At 37.7% G+C, this 22629-nt stretch overlaps 1 protein-coding gene across 2 annotated transcripts in view; it reads left to right on the top strand.

Annotated features, from left to right (window-relative positions):
* LOC128654285 (signal transducer and activator of transcription 1-alpha/beta) overlaps positions 1 to 22629 on the top strand; it is a 507532-nt gene that overhangs the window by 138561 nt on the left and 346342 nt on the right. For both annotated transcript variants that reach the window (XM_053708137.1, XM_053708138.1), the window contains exons 5-7: positions 7938 to 8030; positions 8360 to 8438; positions 19767 to 19852. In XM_053708137.1, coding sequence (XP_053564112.1) covers positions 7938 to 8030; positions 8360 to 8438; positions 19767 to 19852 — 258 coding nt within the window. The remainder of the gene's footprint in view (positions 1 to 7937; positions 8031 to 8359; positions 8439 to 19766; positions 19853 to 22629) is intronic.

Genomic DNA, 22629 nt, shown 5'->3' with positions numbered 1-22629 from the left:
AGAAAAGGTTAGAGCAATGGTGGTTCAGTGTTTGTACTAGGCAAACCGCTAGAGCAGATTGAGGGGAGAGCTGCTTACAGAGCTGCAGCGTCCTGGTCTGTGTAAAACGGAAGTGCGGTGGTCCGTGAAACCGGAAGTGAGGAGATGACACGCAGACAGCGTGTGATGTGTAGCTCAGCAGAATAGGCAGAGAGTCAGAGTCCTCAGTGAGAGCGGCTGAGCAGGGAAGCATGCAACTTCAATACCAAGCAAGGTATTGAATGTTGCAGGCTCCTTTATAGCCAGGACTCAGATTAGGAGAAAATGTCTCCTTAAAGAGACAGGCTTTTAATTTATGACACTATCTGACTTCACATGTCACCCTTTTCCCATTTCAGACCATCACCTGCTCACCTATAATCTTAAGGTATCTGCTAAACCCACTTCTCCATCTCGCCCTCGCACCTGTAGAAATCTGCACGCTGTAAATCCACTCCAATTTTCCAAACTTATTCAATATCTCCTCCCTCACACTTCCAGGATAACCTGTCCTAATATTGATACAGCCCACTATTACAATACTCTCTCCTATCCATTAGACACTCTTTCTCCTCCCCAACTGTGAAAAACCACATGCCGTCAGTTACAGCCCTGGCACTCTCAGAAAACACACTCATCTATCTACCTGCACAACCTCCTTTGTCTGTCTTTAGAGTTCAAGACCTTGCAGACTACTTTTTTAACATAGCGCATACTACCCAAAATAACATCTTGACACAAGCCTGCAATCTTCCATCTCCACCCCCTCTGCCTCTCCGATTCTCCCCCCCCCAGCCACCTTACTGTCTTCTCACTACCTGCCGCTCCACCCTATCCCTTCACAGCTAATACCTTCTCTGTCTTCCACCCTCACTCCAGCTCTTACTCATTTACCCTTTAACTTATCCCTTTCTACCGTTTCATTCCCATTTTCTTTCAAAGATATAAAGGTCACTCCCATAGTCAAAAAACCCTCCCTTGACCCTAATTCTCCTGCAAACAGCCTCCCCATATCACTGCTTTGGCTAGTGTCAAAACTCCTGGAAAATTAGTTTATGACTACCTAGCCCACTTTCTGTTTTGTTTGACCTCCTTCAATCTGGCTTCTGTCCCCAACACTCAACTGAAATAACCCTCACTATCGTTATTAACAATCTTCTTTCTGCTAAAAGTAACCGCAACATCATTCTCATCCTTGCAGTCCTCACCTCCTGTTTCTCACCCTCCTACCATTGCCACAGGAATAGGGCCCTCAATTCCTCTTCTATTTGTTTGTCAAATTTTGTCTTGTCTCCTAGAAGTATTGTATCATTGTTTTACTTATATTATTTGTTCCCTTGGACAAGTGCTGCAGGATATATAGGCGCTTTATAAATAAAGTATAATAATAATAAAAATAAAATATTTGTATTGTAATTGAAAAGTAGATCAGTTTTTATCCTATTATTGAGGAAATTCCAGGGAGTTTGTGACATTCTAAAAATAGATTCCTTACTGTAGACCAAATGCATTTTAATAGGTTGCACAGAGTTTATTCCATGAATTATTGCTAAAACAAAATATCAATAAGCCTGCATTACTCCATGTGTTGCTTTGTTCTTACATTGAGAAGCTTGCTGGTTTTGGCATGTGTAAAATGTGTTTTATACTTCTAGGATTTCTGAATACTAAGCAAGCTGTCTTGATACACATTCCAAATAACAGTCTCCTTCCTCTAGCTAATGGTATTTTGTGGCTTTTTATGTTGGCAATGTGTTTTGTTTTGTTTTTTTTAACAAAAGAAAAAAATTATTGGCTTTTTCTTTTACAAGATATGCCGAGTCCACGGGTTTGATCCTTACTTGTGGGATTTATCCTCCTGCTAACAGGAAGTGGCAAAGAGCACCACAGCAGAGCAGTTACATAGCTCCTCCCCTAACTCCTCCCCCCAGTCATTCTAGTAATAGGAAGGGTAAAGTGATAGTGGTGACAAAATGATAGTTTTAATTTCTCCAATCAAGATATTTTTTATTTTAAATGGTACCGGTGAGTACTATTTTGATCAGGGAGGATATGGAAGAAGATTTCTCCCTAAAATTGATGATCTTAGCAGCAGTTACTAAGTTCAATTATGGTTCCCTCTAATCTGAAGGTAATGATGGAAAATCTTCAGTGTGAGGGCGGTCTCATGCAGTAAACAGCATATATGTCAGTCTATTTTTCTTTGAGGAAACTTGGTATATCAGAATTGGCTGTATTTGGTTCCTTATAAGGGGAACAGGGTAAGCAGTAGTCCTAAACCATAAGGGGTGTTACTGTCATACCGGGTGTTTTATTTCCTACATCATTGCAGCACATTTCATAAGCAGCATATTAATTGACATTGGGACTTTTCACAAATTCTATTATAAAACAGTAAAAGAGGTTTTATTTGATAAATAGTCGTTTGGGGACCACATGGCTGTTTTTAAACGCTTCCCATGCGGTAGTTGAATTTCTTAGTGCGACGTCCATTGTGGGCGGGGCCTATTTTCGCGCCTCAGATGCGCAGTTTACTCTGAAGGAGACAGCAGACATTAGCTCCGGTTGGGCCCTATCTGTGTTTTACACTATCCGGATTGGTGTCGATTCGTTTGGCAGTTATCTGGGGGCAGGTAGGCGCCACAGCAGAGCTGTGGCGAGGTGCAGGGGTCATTATTTAGAAAATTGTATTATTTTTTGAAAGTAATATTCCTGTAAAGAGTAAATTCAATCCTTGCATGTGAATGCAATAATTTTTGGCAATTTATATGTCTATATCTACTTTTTAAACGTTCATAGACGTTTTTAAGTGTGCTTAGGAAAAAAATTGTGTGTTTTTATTTCTTAAAGGCACAGTACTCGTTTTTTGCAAAATTGTTTTTGTCAACAAATAAAGTATTTACCAACTGTTGTGGTTATTACTACTTTGTTCAACATGTCTGACATTGAGGAAACTCATTGCTCTATGTGTTTAGAAGCCATTGTGGAACCCCCACTTACATTGTGTACCTCTTGTACTGATAGAGCCTTACACTGTAAGGAACATATTTTAGGAAATGAAAGTATGTCTAAGGATGATTCTCAGTCTGAAGAGAATCAGGATATGTCATGTAATTTTCCTCAAGTGTCCCAAACTTTAACACCCACACAAGTGACACCTAGTACATCTAGTGCATCTAATTATTTTACTTTGCAAGATATGGCTGCAGTTATGTCAACTACTCTCACTGAGGTATTATCTAAACTGCCAGGTTTGCAGGGTAAACGCAGTAGGCCAGGTATTAACGTAAATACTGAACCCTCTGATGCTTTAGTAGCCATTTCCAATGTACCCTCACAATGCTCTGAATTGGGGGTTAGGGAATTATTGTCTGAGGGAGAAATTTCAGATTCAGGGAATATGTTACCTCAGACAGATACGGACTTAGCGTAAATTTAAACTTGAACATCTTCGCCTGTTACTCAGGGAGGGCCTAGCGACTCTGGATGATTTTGAACCTATTACAATTCCTCCAGAAAAATTGTGTAAGATGGATAAATATCTAGACGTTCCTACTTACACTGATGTTTTTCCGGTTCTCAAAAGAATTTTGGAAATTGTTAGAAAGGAATGGGATAGACCAGGCATACCGTTCTCTCCCCCTCCTAATTTTAAGAAAATGTTTCCCATATCAGACTCCATCAAGGACGCTTGGCAAATGGTCCCTAAGGTGGAGGGAGCAATATCTACTCTAACTAAGTGTACAACTATACCTATTGAAGACAGTTGTGCTTTCAAAGGACCCTATGGATACAAAATTAGAGGGTCTTCTAAAGAAATTATTTATTCACCAGGGTTTCTTGTTACAACCTGCTGCCTGCATTGTTCCAGTAACTACGGCGGCGGCTTTCTGGTTTGACGCCCTTGAGGAGTCTCTGAAAGTAGAGACGCCCCTAGACGACATTTTGGACAGAATAAAAGCTCTCAAACTAGCTAATTCTTTTATCACAGATGCGGTTTTTCAGATTGCTAAATTAGCAGCAAAATATGCAGGCTTTGCCATATTGGCGAGCAGAGCGCTATGGTTAAAATCGTGGTCTGCTGATGTATCATCAAAGTCTAAACTGTTAACTATTCCTTTCAAGGGTAAGACCCTGTTCGGCCCTGAATTAAAGGAAATCATTGCTAACATTACTGGAGGTAAAGGCCACGCCCTACCTCAAGACAAACCTCTTAGGATGGGGGTAAACAAAATAATTTTCGTTCCTTTCGAAATTTCAGAGGAGTACCCTCTGGTTCCCCTTCCACCAATAAGCAGGAAGGAAATGTTGCTCAATCCAAGTCTGTCTGGAGACCTAATCAGACTTGGAATAAGGGTAAACAAGCCAAAAAGCCCGCTGCTGCTACCAAGACAGCATGAAGGGGCAGCCCCCAATCCGGGACCGGATCTAGTAGGGGGCAGACTTTCTCTCTTTGTTCAGGCTTGGGCAAGGGATGTGCAAGATCCCTGGGTATTAGAAATTGTGACCCAGGGGTATCAACAGGAATTAAAAAAATTTCCCCCAAGAGGGAGATTTCATCTTTCACGTTTGTCTGTAGACCAGACAAAAAGAGAGGCGTTCTTACACTGTGTAAAAGACCTCTATTCCATGGGAGTAATTTGTCCAGTTCCAAAACTGGAACAGGGACAGGGGTTTTACTCAACCTTTTCGTGGTTCCCAAAAAAGAGGGACTTTTCAGACCTATTTTGGATTTAAAGTGTCTAAACAAATTTCTCAGGGTCCCATTGTTCAAGATAGAGACTATACGAACAATCTTACCATTGATCAAGGAGGGTCAATACATGACCACTGTGGACCTAAAGGATGCGTACCTTCACATTCCTATCCACAAGGATCATCATCAGTTTCTAAGGGTTGCCTTTCTGGACAAATATTATCAGTTCATGGCCCTTCCCTTCGGGTTGGCCACAGTTCCCAGAATCTTCACAAAGGTTCTAGGGTCCCTTCTAGCGGTTCTCAGGCCGCGGGGCATAGCAGTGGCGCCCTATCTGGACGATATTTTGGTTCAGGCGTCAACTTATCATCTGACCAAATCTCACACGGACATCGTGTTGTCGGTTGGAAAGTGAATATAGAAAAGAGTTCACTTGTTCCACAAACAAGAGTTCCATTCTTGGGAACTCTGATAGACTCGGAAGACATGAAAAATTTTCTGACGGGGGTCAGAAAATCAAAAATTCTAAATACTTGCCGAGCTCCTCAGTCCATTCCTCGGCCAACAGTGACGCAGTGTATGGAGGTCATTGGATTAATGGTAGCAGCGATGGACATCGTTCCATTTGCTCGCTTTCATCTCAGACCACTGCAACTGTGCATGCTCAGACAGTGGAATGAGGATTATGCAAATTTATCTCCTCAGATAAATCTGGATCAAGAGACCAGAGACTCTCTTCTGTGGTGGTTGTCACAGGATCATCTGTCCCAGGGGATGTGCTTCCGCAGGCCATCATGGGTTATAGTGACAACGGACGCCAGCCTCTTAGGCTGGGGTGCAGTCTGGAATTCCCTGAAGGCTCAGGGAACTTGGACTCCGACGGAGTCTCAGTTGACAATTGATATTCTGGAACTGAGAGCAATATTCAATGCGCTTCAGGTGTGGCCTCAGTTGGCACTGACCAAGTTCATAAGATTCCAGTCGGACAATGTCACGACTGTAGCATATATCAATCATCAGGGGGGAACAAGAAGTTCTCTTGCGATGATAGAGGTATCAAAGATAATCCGATGGGCAGAGATTCACTCTTGCCATCTATCAGCAATCTATATCCCAGGAGTAGAGAACTGAGAGGCGGATTTTCTAAGTCGTCAGACTTTTCATCCGGGGGAGTGGGAACTCCATCCGGAGGTGTTTGCATCGTTGATTTATCAATGGGGCACACCGGAATTGGATCTGATGGCATCTCGACAGAATGCCAAACTTCCACGCTACTGGTCCAGGTCAAGGGATCCCCAGGCTGTACTGATAGATGCTCTAGCAGTACCTTGGTCGTTCAACCTGGCTTATGTGTTTCCACCATTTCCTCTCCTGCCTCGTGTGATTGCAAGAATCAAACAGGAGAGAGCTTCTGTAATTCTAATGGCGCCTGCGTGGCCACGCAGGACTTGGTATGCGGATCTAGTGGACATGTCGTCTCTGCCACCGTGGAAACTGCCATTGAGATAGGACCTTCTCATTCAAGGTCCATTCCAACATCCAAATCTAAATTCTCTGCAGCTGACTGCCTGGGGATTGAACACTTGATCTTATCTAAGCAGGGAATTTTCTGAGTCGGTCATTGATACTCTGATTCAGGCTCGCAAGCCTGTCACTAGAAAGATTTACCATAAGATATGGCGTAAATATCATTATTGGTGTGAATCCAAGGGTAACTCATGGAGTAAGATTAGGATTCCTAGGATCTTGTCCTTTCTCCAAGAAGGATTGGAGAAAGGATTATCTGCTAGTTCTTTAAAAGGACAAATTTCTGCTTTGTCAATTTTATTACACAAGCGTCTGGCGGATGTCCCAGACGTTCAGTCTTTTTGTCAGGCTTTAATCAGAATCAAGCCCGTGTTTAAACCTGTTGCTCCACCATGGAGTCTGAATTTAGTTCTTAATGTTCTTCAAGGGGTTCCGTTTGAACCCATGCATTCCATAGATATTAAGCTGTTATCTTTGAAGGTTTTATTTTTAGTTGCTATCTCTTCTGCTCGAAGAGTTTCTGAGCTTTCTGCTTTACAATGTGATTTGCCTTATCTTGTATTCCATTCTGATACGGAGGTTTTGCGTACTAAACCTGGATTCCTTCCTAAGGTTGTTTCAAATAAGAATATTATCTTTTATCAGGAAATTGTTGTTCCTTCCTTGTGTCCTAATCATTCTTCTAAGAAGGAACGTCTATTACATAACTTGGACGTGGTCCGTGCTTTGAAGTTATACTTACAAGCGACCAAGGATTTCAGACAAACATCTTCTCTTTTTGTTGTTTATTCTGGAAAGAGTAGGGGTCAAAAAGCTACGGCTATCTCTCTCTTTTTGGCTGAAAAGCATCATCCGCCTGGCATATGAGACCGCTGGACAGCAGCCTCCTGAAAAAATTACGGCTCATTCTACTAGAGCTGTGGCTTCCACATGGGCTTTCAAAAACGATGCTTCTGTTGAACAGATTTGTAAGGCTGGGACTTGGTCCTCCCTTCATACTTTTTCCAAATTTTTCAAATTTGATACTTTTGCTTCTTCTGAGGCTATTTTTTGGAGAAAGGTTCTTCAAGCAGTGGTGCCTTCCGTTTAGGTTCCTGTCTTGTCCCTCCCTTTCATCCGTGTCCTAAAGCTTTGGTATTGGTATCCCACAAGTAAGGATAAAACCTGTGGACTCGGCATATCTTGTAAAAGAAAAGGAAATTTATGCTTACCTGATAAATTGATTTCTTTTACGATATGCCGAGGCCCACCCTGTCATTTTAAGACAGGATTTATTTTATTTTTCAAAACTTCAGTCACCTCTGCACCTTTTAGCTTTTCCTTTCTCTTCCTATACCTTCGGTCGAATGACTGGGGGGAGGAGTTAGGGGAGGAGCTATGTAACAGCTCTGCTGTGGTGCTCTTTGCCACTTCCTGTTAGCAGGAGGATAAATCCCACAAGTAAGGATGAAACCCGTGGACTCGGCATATCGTAAAAGAAATCAATTTATCAGGTAAGCATAAATTTCCTTTTTTTAATTTGGTTGATTTAAATGAATTTTTATTTTTTATATTCTTCAATTACTTAAAGGTTGTTTATATGCCTTTAATTTACGAAAAAGTAGTTCAGTTTATGAAAGTAGTATCTAGTAAATTAGTTAATTATTTTAATGTTTTACCTCTAAATCTTACTTACCCACTCTATATCCATATTTAGTCACCTGCTGGGTCAGTAGCAACAGATTCCATGGAAACTATGCGCCAGGGGGAGATTGAGCAACGAGTGACTGGAGTGAAGCAGAAAGTTCAGGTGAGAGTCTTCTCGCTGTTGTAAATATAAAAGTCCAACACATTATGTTTCATTTACATTTTACTTCAGTTATTCACTAAACTGTGAAGGGCTGTTTACCCATTGTCTTCAGCCATGCACTAATAATTTAAATTGGAGATGTTTCTATAGCTCACCTTAATAACATAGTTAATGGAATATGTATGCATATTGTATATATTACACTTGCTTTTGTATGGATACTATAATCATGGGCTGTATCTGCCTTGGATTATTATTATTCGTAGTAGTAGTAGTAGTAGTAGTAGTATTACAACCAATTTGTAAACATGCCTTTCTTTTTGTTGCAGTCAATAGATCAGGAAGCAAAATTCTTGGAAGACCAGCAAGAAACATTTAACTTCAAATACAGCAACTTCGTATTAATGTGTATGTATTTTTAGCTTTTAAAACAATATTCCTATTTTGCTTTTTATTTTGCATTTATGGAAACTATTTAAACATAAAAAATAAAGAAATCTTTCTTTACAGTATTTTCATTTTAAAGATCTTCTGTAACTTTTAAAGAAATAATACTTAAGTGAAAACACTAATTTTCAAGATAAAGTCATTCAGACCTTTTCTGCAGCTTGTAGAACAGAATTATTACAAACTGGGGTAGCTATACAAATAAATGATAATAATCTCATTGGTATACCCGCATACTTTGTAAATGTTTCTGCATACCAAGTACATGGATAGTTGAGCAGTTTTTGAAAGGTTACTTCTTCCATCTACAAGAGTAACTCTCCACCTGAGTTCACAATTTCTGATGATGGCAAGTTTGACTAAACAAATTGATGCTTCATCAGTCTTCTGTAGTGTAGTGTGATAGGTCTCAATGTGATCACTGCCTTGATGCTGTTTGCTTTACCTCATGGCTTCAAGTCATCAAAACAGAATGATTTTCAATACAGATGCAAGGTTCTTTGGGTGGACCTGTTCTAGAATTGATAACAAGGTCCAGAGTTATGGGATACCATGAGAAGTTTTTATCAGTGTTTTGTAGGTCATTAACTTAGCTTTACCGTCCTTGGAGAAAGGCCTCACATTTACATTTAGTGGTATCGTGCAGTTATGGTCACTTATATAAGAGCCACAAAGAAGGAAGTAAAAAATATCTATCTTTCATACAGGTGGTGGGAGTCCACGATCCATTACTCCTGGGAATTACCTTTCCTGACCACCAGGAGGAGGCAAAGATTTCCAAACCCCAAGAACTCCATAAAACCCCTCACACCTTACCAGAAACTAGTCTTATCTTTTACTCCGCTGGTGGAAGGTGAAGAATGAAGATTTGCATATGATTCTTAAGTGAGAGGGGCTTTCAGTCTGTTGAGGCCCGTTTTCCCCTCAGAGTACAGGGTTTGTCAGAGTAATGTATATGGGGTATGGTTACTTTTGCACTTCATGCAAAATTTTGTCAGACCTTCTATAATGGTCGCAGGGACTTGTCTTTTGCCTCCTCCTATGAATCTACAATATACTCATATGGCTTTCTACTGGTCGTACAGTGCAAAAGTCTTAGGCCACCATTAGATTTGTTTTTTAACAATGGTAAAATGACCATATATGAATTATTTCTCAGTCTCTTTATTACAATACAACCAGAAAATACAGGGATATTTGTATGCAGTATTAAAAAACATAAAAAACTGCTTCTATAGGCTAAAGTGGCTGTATTTAGTGTGACCTCCCCTTACACTTGAGCAGTAGCAGGAACCTGGCTCTTGTAAACCTAAATAGAATGGAACCCTAATTAATGTCATTGCTAAAACCTATATTTGTCCTACCATTTTATGTTATGACTGCTGTGAAAAAGGTCTATTACACCAGGTTTGTGCAAGACATGCTTGAGCATTACATACACATGTGGTATGAGTTTAATTCATTGGAAACTTGCTAATAAGACCAACTTTCAATCAGAGCAGTCCATTTAAAATACCAAGGATCACAGAATTTGACAGACCTAAAATCATACTTTTTGCATCAGCAAGGCCAGTCTCACATTGAAATCAGCAAACAAACTGGATACTCATCATGTGGTATCCAAGCTGTTATAAAGACATTTGAAGAATCAGGAGAGTTTAAGGATATAAAAATCACTGCAAGGCCAAGAAAACTTTCAAAATATGATGAGGTTTCCCAGAATTTCTTATTTGAGAGACCAGAAGAAGTCCAGCAAGGACCTGGCTCAGCATCCGGCAGCTTCATCGGGATGCCAAGTTGACCTTTCTACAGTCCGAAGAAGCTTGATCAGTAATTGGTCTTTGTGGAAGGGTAGCAGCCAAGAAATTATTTTTTTTCGGAAGGGGAACAGGGTGAAAAGGCTAAGATATGCTAAATCTCACAAAGATTGGAATAAAGATCATTAGAAAAGGGTATTAATAATAATAGGGTATTATGGAGTGACGAATCCAAGTTTGAAATTTTTGGGTCCAATTGTCAACAAATTGTGAGAAGAAGAGTTGGAGAGAGATGGAAGAATAAGTGCTTGCGGCCTTCAGTGAAACATGGTGGAGGGTCTGTCCTGGTTTCGGCTGCATTTCTTCCAGTGGTGTTGGTGATATTGTCCGAATTGTGGGGATCATGAATGTTAAAAATTACAGACAGGTTTAAATTCATCATGCCATTTCTTCTGTAAAGCCCCTGATTGGGAATGTTTTTTTTCAGCATAACGATCCCAAGTACCCTGCTAATGCAGTTAAATCATATTGGAAGAGAACAACAACTGATAAAACCCTGACACAGAGTCCAGACCTGAATATTATAGAGGCAGTATGAGATCACCTGGACAGAGAAATAAATAAAATACAACCTAAATCTAAAGAACTACTCTGGGAATTGCTGAAAGAAGCCTGGTATAACATACCAGAAGATTACTTCAGGACAGTCTCCCCAAAAGAGTTCAAGATGTGCTTAGTGCCAAGGGAGGTCACACTAAATTTTGTTCTGAAAATTGTGGGTTGTGTTTTTAAATATTTTTTTGTACATATTTCCTGTATTTTTTGTTTGTATCTTAATAAAGATACCGAAAAATATTTATGGATGGTCATTTAAAACTTAAATATAACAAATCTAATGGTGGCCTAAAACTTTTGCTCAGTACTGTGTATGTATGTGTGTATATATGTGTGTATATGTATATATGTGTGTATATGTATGCGTGAAAAAATAATAATAAAATATATATATATATATATATATATATATATATATATATATATATATATATATATATATATATATAATGTGTGCGTGTATATGTGTATCTATCTCTAATCTCTATCCTTGGGACAGATTCTTTATATTCCTCTTTTAATATTTGCGTGTGTTTGTCGGCCTTTGGGTCTGTGTGCATCGGAAAAGTGCACAAGAGCCCTCAGGATTGCACATGTTGGGGGTTTTCAGGCACTCAGGGTCATAGGTGTTTTCTTGTGGTTTGGTTTTTGTGTTAGGACGCATCGGGTTTAGTGCACGTATGCCCTCTAGTACGAATGTTTGGTTTTGGCTTGCTAATCTCTTTTTTAATAGTTTAGTTTTTGTAGTAGTGTCCTCCTATTCAGCTGAGCCCTATTCAAGCTTCGGGTGTTGAGTCTACTTGTCTCCTTTTATTTTTGTTTTGGCTTAGCATTCCTTGAGCTTGTTTAGGAGGGGTTAAGTTTTCCATTCCTCATGATTTTTTTTTATGGGATATCATTTTTTATTCTTTTGTAGTTCAATGTTATAGTGGAGCCTTCTGATTCTGTCCCTAAATCTACCTTTAGAAGCTGGGTCCCCTGAACACCTTTTTACCAAGACCTTTGATAAAGCGTTTGTACGCAAAACATGTTAGGGAGCTAGCTGGGGACATATGGGATCCCTGTTTTTAATTTTACTATGGGAATACTTTACCAATATAGCACAGTAGCAAATAGAGATGATTTGACCTATTTTAGGGTAAATTTAAGGGCAATCCAGACCGGCAGTCTGCTTATATACGAACACTTTATTAGGATTTTTCAGTGTGCATACATTCACCAGCGTCATTAGTGCTGTACTGAATGGCACACTTTCAGATTAACATTTACTTCACGCTGTGACGTAACTATTTTGCTTAAATTAAATACAAATTCATATATATAAAGGAATTGCGCTATTTCGTTACTAAATTACTGAGTAAATAGTGAACATATCACCCACAGCTATGTTTGGTTAATATTTGATCACTTTCTATAACTGATACAGTGTTGCAACTTAACAACATCATTGTGTGGCAAAGCTAATTCTTTACGGTGTAAATTATTTGATGTTTAAATAGTGATGTACTTTTTACATACTATCTAATATGCCACATAATGAATATACCAATTAATAGACACACTGTATAAATATTAGAAATCCAATACTGTTACGTTGCCACACTGCCTATCTGGTATATCTGAATTATACTAAGCAATCTGTGTATAACACAAGTGTTTACAATTGAAACACTAGATCATTACAGTAAAATGATCCTCATCTTCTACATATTACCAGAAATGATCATCCTTAGTTATTACACTGTAGAACTACTGTGATCATAACAACACTCTCCATAATTTTCTTTTAATTTTTTTTCTTTTCCCCCAATTTTAAATGTTATTTCAATAAAGTTATGTTTTTATTTTATTGTGTTTCCCAAATTAAGGGATCATACTTGTCATTTTCCAATAAATGGATTAGGAGTGCTATTCAGTATACGCTTCAGTGTTTTTTTTACCACTGTCTCTACCTTCCTACCAATGTTTAGTGTGTTAATTGTAAAAAGGCTGAATATTTCTTCCAGCTTATTTTTATGACTCATGTTTTAAGGTTAATGAATTCAGACCAACCTAATGCTGCTTCTATGAGTATTACTGCCCCTTCTGTTTATGCCTCTACAGAGTGGGAAATATCTCATCAAATCTACAGTTTCTGAAATGTTGGCAACTCTCCCGCCTTGAAGTAAGCGTAAAAGGTCAGTAAAGAATTTACCTTCTACTTGTGATATGCGTCCTGAGGCTAAGAATCCTATTTCTTCAAAAGGAGAAGTTTCCTCTGATGAGGAATCTTCCTCTGAACCCGATAGATCCTCCTTTTTTTTATTTTTTTAAAGCTGAACATATCCATTCTCTTTTAAAAGAGTTTTTGCTTACTTTATGGGTTGAATACTCTAAAGGTTCTGAGGATTAGCCTTATAATAGATTCAGTCTTTAAAACTGTTGCTAAAACATCTGAGGGTTTTCCTTTTCCAGATGCTGTCTCTAAAATAGTTTCTAGGGAATGGGCTAAGGCAGGTAATTATTTTAGTCCTTCTGCAAAGGTTTAAGAAGTTATATCCTTTACCTGACTCTAATATTGAACTGCGGGAGACTGTCCCTAATGTAGATGGAGCCATTTCCACTCTGGCTAAGCGTACCACTATCCCTTTGGAAGACAGTACATCTTTTAAGGACCATTTAGATAGCGGCTGCTTCATCTTACTGGTCAACTAGTCTTTCAGAGCAGTTTTCTAATGATTCTGCCAGTGAAGATCTTTTGAACCTTTTGGGATTACTCAAAAGTGCTAATTCCTTTATTTGTGATGCTATATTTGACATTATTAAGTTTAATGTCAACAACATGTCCTTCGCAGTCCTTTCTAGAAGATCCTTATGGCTTAAGTCCTGGTCTGCTGATATGGTGTCTATCACTAGGATTTACCATTGGAACAAATAAAGGGGACTTTCAGTCATGAACTATAAAATACTTCATGCTGAAAGTTCCGTTATGAGTTTGAAGCATTCGCCGCAAACACTTTCCACCTCTTAGCCAATAGCAGTGCAAGCCAGCCGGTGCCATTACTAAGAGGTGGAAACTTCACCTCACAGCAAAATAGCATTCTGCCGCGGGCTACCTGAGCAGCTCAGTGCGGCGAATGCTTCAAACAAATAAAGAAACTTTCAGCATGAAGTATTTTATACTTCATGACTGAAAGTCCCCTTTATTTGTTCCAATGGTATATCCTAACGTTTCACAAACGCTAGGATTTACCATCATTTTAAGCATTGAGGTCTTTCAGATTCTGTTATTTAGACTAACCCCGTAAGCCTGAACTAAGGAAGATTTATCATAAGGCCTAGAAAGCTTTTATTTCTTGGTGTATGGATCATGTCTTTTCCTAGTATACTTTTATAATTCCTAGAATTTTGCAGTTCTTACAGGATAGTTTGGATAAGGGCCTAAATGCCAGTTCTTTCCTTTTTTTATTGGAAGATTGCTAATCTTCCTGACATTCATGGTTTTGTTCAGGCCCACAAATTAAGGTAGAAGAAGAACAAGGGAGGAGCAACATATAATACAATTAGACTTTTATTCCATGTTTGTTAAAAAAGTGATACAGCAATAACAAAGCCCAAGTCCTCAGGAACACAGCTTACGCGTTTCGGCTATACGCCATACTGATAGCTTGCATAGTGTTCCCTAAGACATACACACTATTTAAAAAGGTTAATGACATCCTATTGGTTCTTTACCAGATTACATTGAAATGGGCTTGTCTGATAAATTAGCTCTTAAACCTATAGTACATCCTTAGTACCTTCCTGTACATATATGTATACAATCTATAATTACTTCATTAATTTATACAAATTTGCTGAAATATATTACATGGTAAATTGTAACTATATAGGTTACTTAATCTAGGATACAGTTAGAGTGCATTTAACCAGTATAATCCTGTATAGGGAAATCATTCAATTAACTTTTGTAACACTCTACAATGCTTAATACATGAAGTCACCATGTGTATTCTTAGGGTACTCCAGTAGTCTATGACATCCTTCTTAATATAAATAAAACATTTAAACATACCTTTCCCTTCACTACTAAATTACTTTACTTCATGTTTGTATATACTGCAAGAAGGGCAGTTTTTTTGCACAAATATGCTCAGATGTTACTTATTTATAAAATGGGTGTTATATAGCATATAGTATTGAAATTGTTTAATAGAGATTTCCCAATAGTGGATGAAATATACTTTGTTTTTAATACAATGTAAACTATAGATGCATAGGGAAAGTACCCTTAACCAAACATTAAAGGTATATTTGTCACAATTCTATTTCCAAAAGTTAATAAGGCGTATTCTGAATAAGACCTTTTGGTTGTCTGGTCTGTAACTGGAATATCCAGAATACCTTGATTTTGGCTAATAGCAGGTCTCTATCACCCCCTCTTTTTTTCCAACATTAACAGTTTCAATTATAGTCCATCCAAAACTAGACGGATCCTAATTGTCGATTCTATTAAAATGCTGTACCAGAGGAGTGGTTAGAGTGCCAGATTTTATATTAGTGAGGAACGTACCTCCCTGGTCATTAAACCAATGTACTGCAGTTGGGAAATTGTACAACCCGTTAGGTATATAACATATACAGATCTGCAATTCAGACAAGTTCTGTGATAATACGCTCGGTTGGTAACCGTGCTCTTAAAACCATCCATAAATTAGAGATGATCACATGCTTTGCAAGTAGGTTTGCTACATCTATATACAACTTTAAATCTAAGCCACAAGCACCCTTCCTCCTTTTTCTTTGGCTTCAGCTGTGTGGTTGCTAAAGTGTTCCCTAAAGTTACACCTCTCCTGAATGAGCATTTGCAACCTTGTTGTATGGTACCGTGTAAAGCGTCGTCTGCAGCTAACAAGCTGAAATACTTCTGCACGATTCCACAAATTTGATGGTATTGATCGCTGTAGTCGGTAACAAAGAATGCTCCTTTTTTGTCATCAAAAGATTTCCTTCATATGTTGGTTAGCAGATCCTGTTTCCTACTGGCTCCTACCTCACTCCTTGCCTTTTGTATGATATCCTTCTTATAACCTCTTTCTCTCAATCGTTTCTCCAACAGGTTCGCATGTGCCTTGTATTGTCTTTGTGTGGTACAATTTCTTTTGAGTCTGGTAAATTGCCCTTTTGCCACTGAGTGAAAAACCTGTTTTGGATGACTGCTCCTGGCATGGAGAAGGGTATTGCCCGTAATTGGTTTTCTGAAAACCTCCATTGTAACCCCTTTGGCATAAATTAAAACTGTGATCAAGACAATTTCTTCTTTTTGGAATCTTTACTTGGTGTTTAACCCTTTGAGTGCTAATGACGGCTCTGAGCCATCACAGAGTTTCCCACTCTGGTGCTAATGACGGCTCAGAGCCGTCACTAGCACTCTCCCACCTTGATGGAGATCTGGGGGCTCCCACCCACTCCTACCCCAGCGATTGTGCCTGTAGAGTGACAGGCATCGCCGGGGTTTTCTGTTTTGCGTGGTGACGTCACGCACAATAACGTGATGACGTCACTGCGCAACTTTATTTATACTTAACAATGTTAAGTATAGGAGCAGGGGGCATGCTGCTTAGAAGCCTGTATCTCAGGCATCTAAGCAGCTACAGACCCCCAAGACCCACCATTGGAAAGGTAATGTTGTTAAAAAAAAAAAAACTTAAAAAATCTTAGCACCCAGGTGGGAAAGTGCTTAGCACTCAAAGGGTTAAAGGTTTTGCAGGTTCCTTCATTTAAGCCTGTGCATAAAGTGGATATTAAGCTTCTTTCTTGGAAAGTTGTTTGTTCCTTTTGGCTATATTTTCTACTAGAAGAGTATCTGAATCATCTGCTCTTTCTTGTGATCCTCCTTATCTTATTTATCATCTGGATAAGGCTGTTTTAAGAATTAAGTTTGACTTTTTACCTAAGGTGGTATCTTTGGATAACATTAGTCGGGAAATTGTTGTCCCTTCTATATGTCCTAATCCAAAGACTTCTTCAGAGAGGCTTCTTCACAATTTGGATGTTGTCAGGGCTTTGAAATATTAGGTTGATGCTACTAAGGATTTCAGACAAACTTACAGGAAAGGGCAGAAAGTTTCTGCTTTTTCATTGACTTCTTGATTGAAGCTTTTGAGCCAGGTCCGCCTCCACCTAAACAGATTACTGCTCATTCTACCAGATCAGTTGCCACTTTTTGGACTTTTAAGAATGAGGCTTCAGTTGATCAATTTTGCATGACAGCTACTTCTTTGTAGCTTTGTATTTTTTGGTTCTTAATTCCTTCTCCTACCTTTTTTTGCTTGGCTATAGGTCATACTAGTTTCTGATAAAGTGGGGAGAGGTTTTATGAAGCTCTTGGGGTTTGGGGATCTTTACCTCCTCCTGGTCGTTAGGAAAGATAATTCCCGGGAGTAATGGATTGTGGCCTCTCACCACCATGAAAGAAATTAATTTATCTGGTAAGCATAAATTATGTTTTTTTTTTCTTACAATGCATTTAATTGATTATATATATATATATATATTACACAAGCCCTCTTTAAAGCAATTATGCATGGAAAAACGCTGACTTCTTTATACTTTTTCCATTTCCCTTATTTTTTGAGGATTTGCCCTTTTTCATGATTTAGCATAATTATAGATGATCTTGCTATCAGCCTTTAAAGTGATTGTAGTTTAATAATTTACTGCCCAGTATATAAAATTAATCTTAAAAGCAGGGGCATTTTCATTCATTAACATTTTTAAAGACACTTCCTTTGTAAAATAATTACCATTTAGTGATGGTAAACATTGCGCCGTTTCTCCGCCCGCATCTGATACTTCATTTAGCTGATCAATGATGATTTCTGGCTTCATCCAATCGTTGCGTGCCCCATAAGCTGGAAGCCAAATGGGGCACGCAATGATTGGATGAAGCCGGATTCGTCATCGATCAGCTAAAGTATGAGATGCGGGCAGAGAAACGGCGCAATGTTTATTATCACTAAGTTTAAAATTATTTTACAAATGAAGCAGTGTTAAAAAAATGTATGAATTAAAGTGCTCCTGTTTTTAAGACCTTTCTAATGCAGTGAAACTATTTTGTGTCTTGTTGCTGTGCTCATTCTTGCCATGTTGTATGACTTTTGACCTTAAAGGGACAGTAAAGTCCAAAATAAACTTTTATGATTCAAATAGGACATGTAATTTTAAACAACTTTCCAAATTACTTTTATTACCCATTTTGCTTTGTTCTCTTGGTATTCTTGGTATTCTTAGTTGAAAGCTAAACCTAGGAGGTTCATATGCTAATTTCTTAGACCTTGAAGGGCTAATCTGAATGCATTTTGACGGTTTTTCACCACTAGAGGGCGTTGTTATTATTATAACTGTTGGTTATGCAAAACTGGAGAATGGGTAATAAAGGGATTATCTATCTTTTTATCTATCTTTTTAAACAACAAAAATGCTGGTGTTGACTGTCCCTTTTAAACCTTCACATTCTGTCACTTAAGTTTTAGGGCTTTTACTGGTAATGTTTTGTATTTTTGGTAACTTAGTAGATCTTAGGTTAGGGGTCTTGGGGGGTTAGCTGTTTGGGGGTTAAGTAGTGAACAGGTATTTTGTGATGGGGTGTGTGGAGGTTAGGGGCCTAGTAGGTTAGGGGGTATTTTACAGTGGGGGTAATGGCAGTTTAGGGGTTAGGTAGTGTAGGGGTTATTACGGTGGGGTGTTATGTTGATTTAGGGGTTAATAGTGTAGGGGTTAATAGCGATGTGGGTTATGGAGGATTAGGGGTTATTCTTGTAGCCTTCTGAACGTTTACTTGGTTGAGTGATCTATTTAATAGGGATCCTTTACTTTACATAATCAATGTAGGTGGCAATGTGGCTTGGAATATATCACCAGCATTGCCACCAAATGTAAAACTCCTCTCGGCAATGCTGCCTTTAAACACTGGTGTCAGCCGCTTGGAATATTTGGCTTTCAATCATCAGGGCATGATCTCCATGCTTGGTGTGTGCATATTCCAGGATTGACAGCCTTCCTGAGGACCCAGTAATCCACCAGTATTCAAGCTCAAAGAGTGAATAGTTGTGTGTATTGCATCTGTGAAAATTTAATTTGTTTCACACAAGCCACTGTTAACTCTCTGAGAAGGTGCTGGTGCACAGGCCCTCACAGCATATGTGTGTATGCCACTTAAAAACAGAAATAACTTTTACTAGAAGTATTTTTGCTAAAGGAAGTATGTTGCAAAAATGCTTTTGTTTAAAATTTAAATACACCCAATTTTGACCTTTCTATCCCTTTAACAACCTATTTTGACAATAATATGATTACTCTTTAATTTTATTTGTTGTTTTTCTTTGTTTTAAAGCTAAATTAGACCTGGGCTCAACAAACCCAGGCACCAGGGAGCTATTGAAAAGACAGAAAATATATCCTCAACACTTTTAAGTCCTTTTAAGCACACTAAAAATCTATACCGTTATTCTCTCTTGCACAGTTAAAAGAAAGGTAAAATGTTACAAGTTGAAAGTAAAGGTGTTCGCTCGAGCTCAATCTCAATTTACGCTTGCGCAACTGAAGAACTTGTGTAAAGGATAGTGATAAAAAAAAGTTGCATTAAATACATTTAAAAGTACAGTTACACTCATATAAACACTATCGATTGATCCCAATAAATATTACCTTGTATACAACGCCTATGTTTATAGCGCTGCGGAATCTGTTGGCGCTCTACAAATAACTGATAACAATAATAACATAGTCTAAATGATCAACTGGACTAGTGTGAACAAATTTTCTGTGTAATACTAGAGAGTTTATTAATATTCAAGTTAAGTAAATGTGTAGTTATGGAATACATTAATTGGATTTTCAGTTTGTGTGCTTAATCAAACAACTGTGTGTTTTACAGCAAAATCCACCACCCCAGATTTTCGTTTGAAGGAGAAGGAAGTGGAGCTACAATCCTGCCTTAATGAATTGGACACCAAACGCAGGGTTAGACAGATTAATAGATTTTGTTGCTTTTTAAATGCAGTGTGATCTGTACATGCATACATATATGCAAATCAACATGTATGAAGAGTCTTCCAATCCATAACTCACATACTCAACACAAAATCCTCTCATGCAGTACAAGATTGTATGTTTAGAACTGCATACAAATGGTGTCATCTATCCAATTTCTTATGAGACCATTTTACTAACTCCATGGAATCATAAACCTCAAGTTCGTCTCCAGTATTTAATCTTTCTTATAGCAGACTTTCATTTGCATAACCGTTGCAGATTCTACCTCTCAAATGGTTATGGCGGCAACCAAGACCTCTTGTCTAGCCGTATATAGGCCAAAACTTTTGGGTTGAATTGTCTTTTTTGGATGTAATCAGACTGTTATACTACAAGCTAACAAACTCTGCCTGCCCTAGCTTTTCTTTCTTGGTGCAAAGTGTCGTATAGCTTTTTGCATATTAATTGGAGTGTAAGGAAACCTTTTATTTATTGGTTGTTATGTTTTTTTATTGGTTGTTGAGTTTTTTTTGTTTGTATATATCAGGCATCTTATATCGAATAAGGGCTAGATTACAAGTGGCGCTCTAACTTTAGAGTGCAAATGATGCCAGGTTGTTTTTTTTGTTTTTTTTTGCATGTGTCATTAATAGTGCTCGTATTACAAGTTGAAATCAAACTGGATTGTGAGAATGCAATTGCATTTTACGCTCGTCGGTTTAGCGTGACTGAAGACTTCACGTAGAGGGTAGTGAGCCAAAAAATGTTGCATTAAACACAACATAAATACATTTAACTTTGCAGTTACACTCATATAAACTCTATCTGATAAAAATGATTCATAGAAATATAAAAAAAAGTTATACGGGTTAAAGTTATATGGTATATAACAAGGTATTTGACTGCAAAGGGCTATATTGAAAATATACAGATATACATGTCTAAAAAGGTGTGTGTCTGTGTATATATATATATATATATATATATATGTGTGTGCATATATACTTTACTGTATATATTTCACTTACAGGAATGTTATTTTTATTGTAAATATATATAACTATATACCTAAACATATATATCTATTTCTGTAGATAAATAGGTATAGATATCTATTTTACATTAACATTATCAGATATATAAATATTTGTTTAATAATAAAAATATGTGTGTATATATATATGTAATATTTCGAAAACATGCCCTAAGATTAGCAATTCTTCATGTGTGCTAAACCGACACTTTGTTAGACCTAAAGCGCAAAACACGAATCACGTTACTCATATTTTACATTCCTATGTTCTTCATATTGAGAAAAAAAGTCATTTTTATTATTAAAGGGACAGTCAAGTCCAAAAAAACTTCCATGATTCAAATAGGGCATGTAATTTTAAACAACTTTCCAATTTTCTTTTATCACCAATTTTGCTTTGTTCTCTTGGTATTCTTAGTTGAAATCTAAACCTAGGAGGTTCATATGCTAATTTCTTAGACCTTGAAGGCCCCCTCTGCATTTGACAGTTTTTCAACACTAGAGGGCGTTAGTTCATGTGCTTCATATAGATAACACTGAGCTCATGCACGTGAATTTACCAAGGAGTGAGCAATGATTGGCTAAAATGCAAGTCTGTCAACAGAACTGAAATAAGGGGGCAGTCTGCAGAGGCTTAGATACAAGGTAATAACAGAGGTAAAACGTGTATTGTTATAACTGTGTTGGTTATACAAAACTAAGTAATTAAGGGATTATCTATCTTTTAAAACAACAAACATTTTGGTGTTGACTGTCCCTTTAAATAAATAAATAAATAAATATATATATATGTTTTATATATGTTGTGGGTAAAATAAGAAATTAGGTAAAGCCCAATGTAACATGATAAATCTTCTCAGAGTGCATTGAGTCACTGTATGAAACATATTCTATGCACTGTAATTCACACATCTTCAGTCAATCTGCACTTTTTTGCCTCTGTCTTGGGGGTTCAAGGGGGGCGATGCCCCCCCTAGTAAACCTCATTCCCTAAGGTTCACTTGGGGTGGATGCCAGAGGATCGACGTGGCGCTTTCCTTGAGCCCCCCAGGCAGAGGCAAAAAAAGGGTAGATGGGGAAATTAAATTACATCAGGCTTTACCCACAGCCGCTTGGGTAATGTCAGGTTTACCATTTCTGACTTTACCCATAATATATATATATATATATATATATATATATATATTAATATATATTAGAGCTGCAACAACTAATCTGCATTTATATTAATATATATTAGAGCTGCAACAACTAATCAGCATTAATATTAATATATATTAGAGCTGCAACAACTAATCGGCATTAATATTAATATATATTAGAGCTGCAACAACTAATCTGCATTTATATTAATATATATTAAAGCTGCAACAACTAATCGGCATTAATATTAATATATATTAGAGCTGCAACAACTAATCGGCATTAATATTAATATATATTAGAGCTGCAACAACTAATCGGCATTAATATTAATATATATTAGAGCTGCAACAACTAATCTGCATTTATATTAATATATATTAGAGCTGCAACAACTAATCAGCATTAATATTAATATATATTAGAGCTGCAACAACTAATCGGCATTAATATTAATATATATTAGAGCTGCAACAACTAATATGCATAATCGATAATAATCGATTATGACAATAATTGTCAACGAATCTCATAATAGATTAGTTGGTTTGCAATTAGTTGGTCTGTGCACAGCACCAGCTGCTTTACT

Source organism: Bombina bombina, chromosome 3 (assembly GCF_027579735.1).
Source record: "Bombina bombina isolate aBomBom1 chromosome 3, aBomBom1.pri, whole genome shotgun sequence".
NCBI classification, from domain to species: Eukaryota; Metazoa; Chordata; class Amphibia; order Anura; family Bombinatoridae; genus Bombina; species Bombina bombina.
The sequence above is the reverse complement of the archived record's forward strand: the minus strand, read 5'-3'. Positions and strand labels throughout refer to the sequence as shown.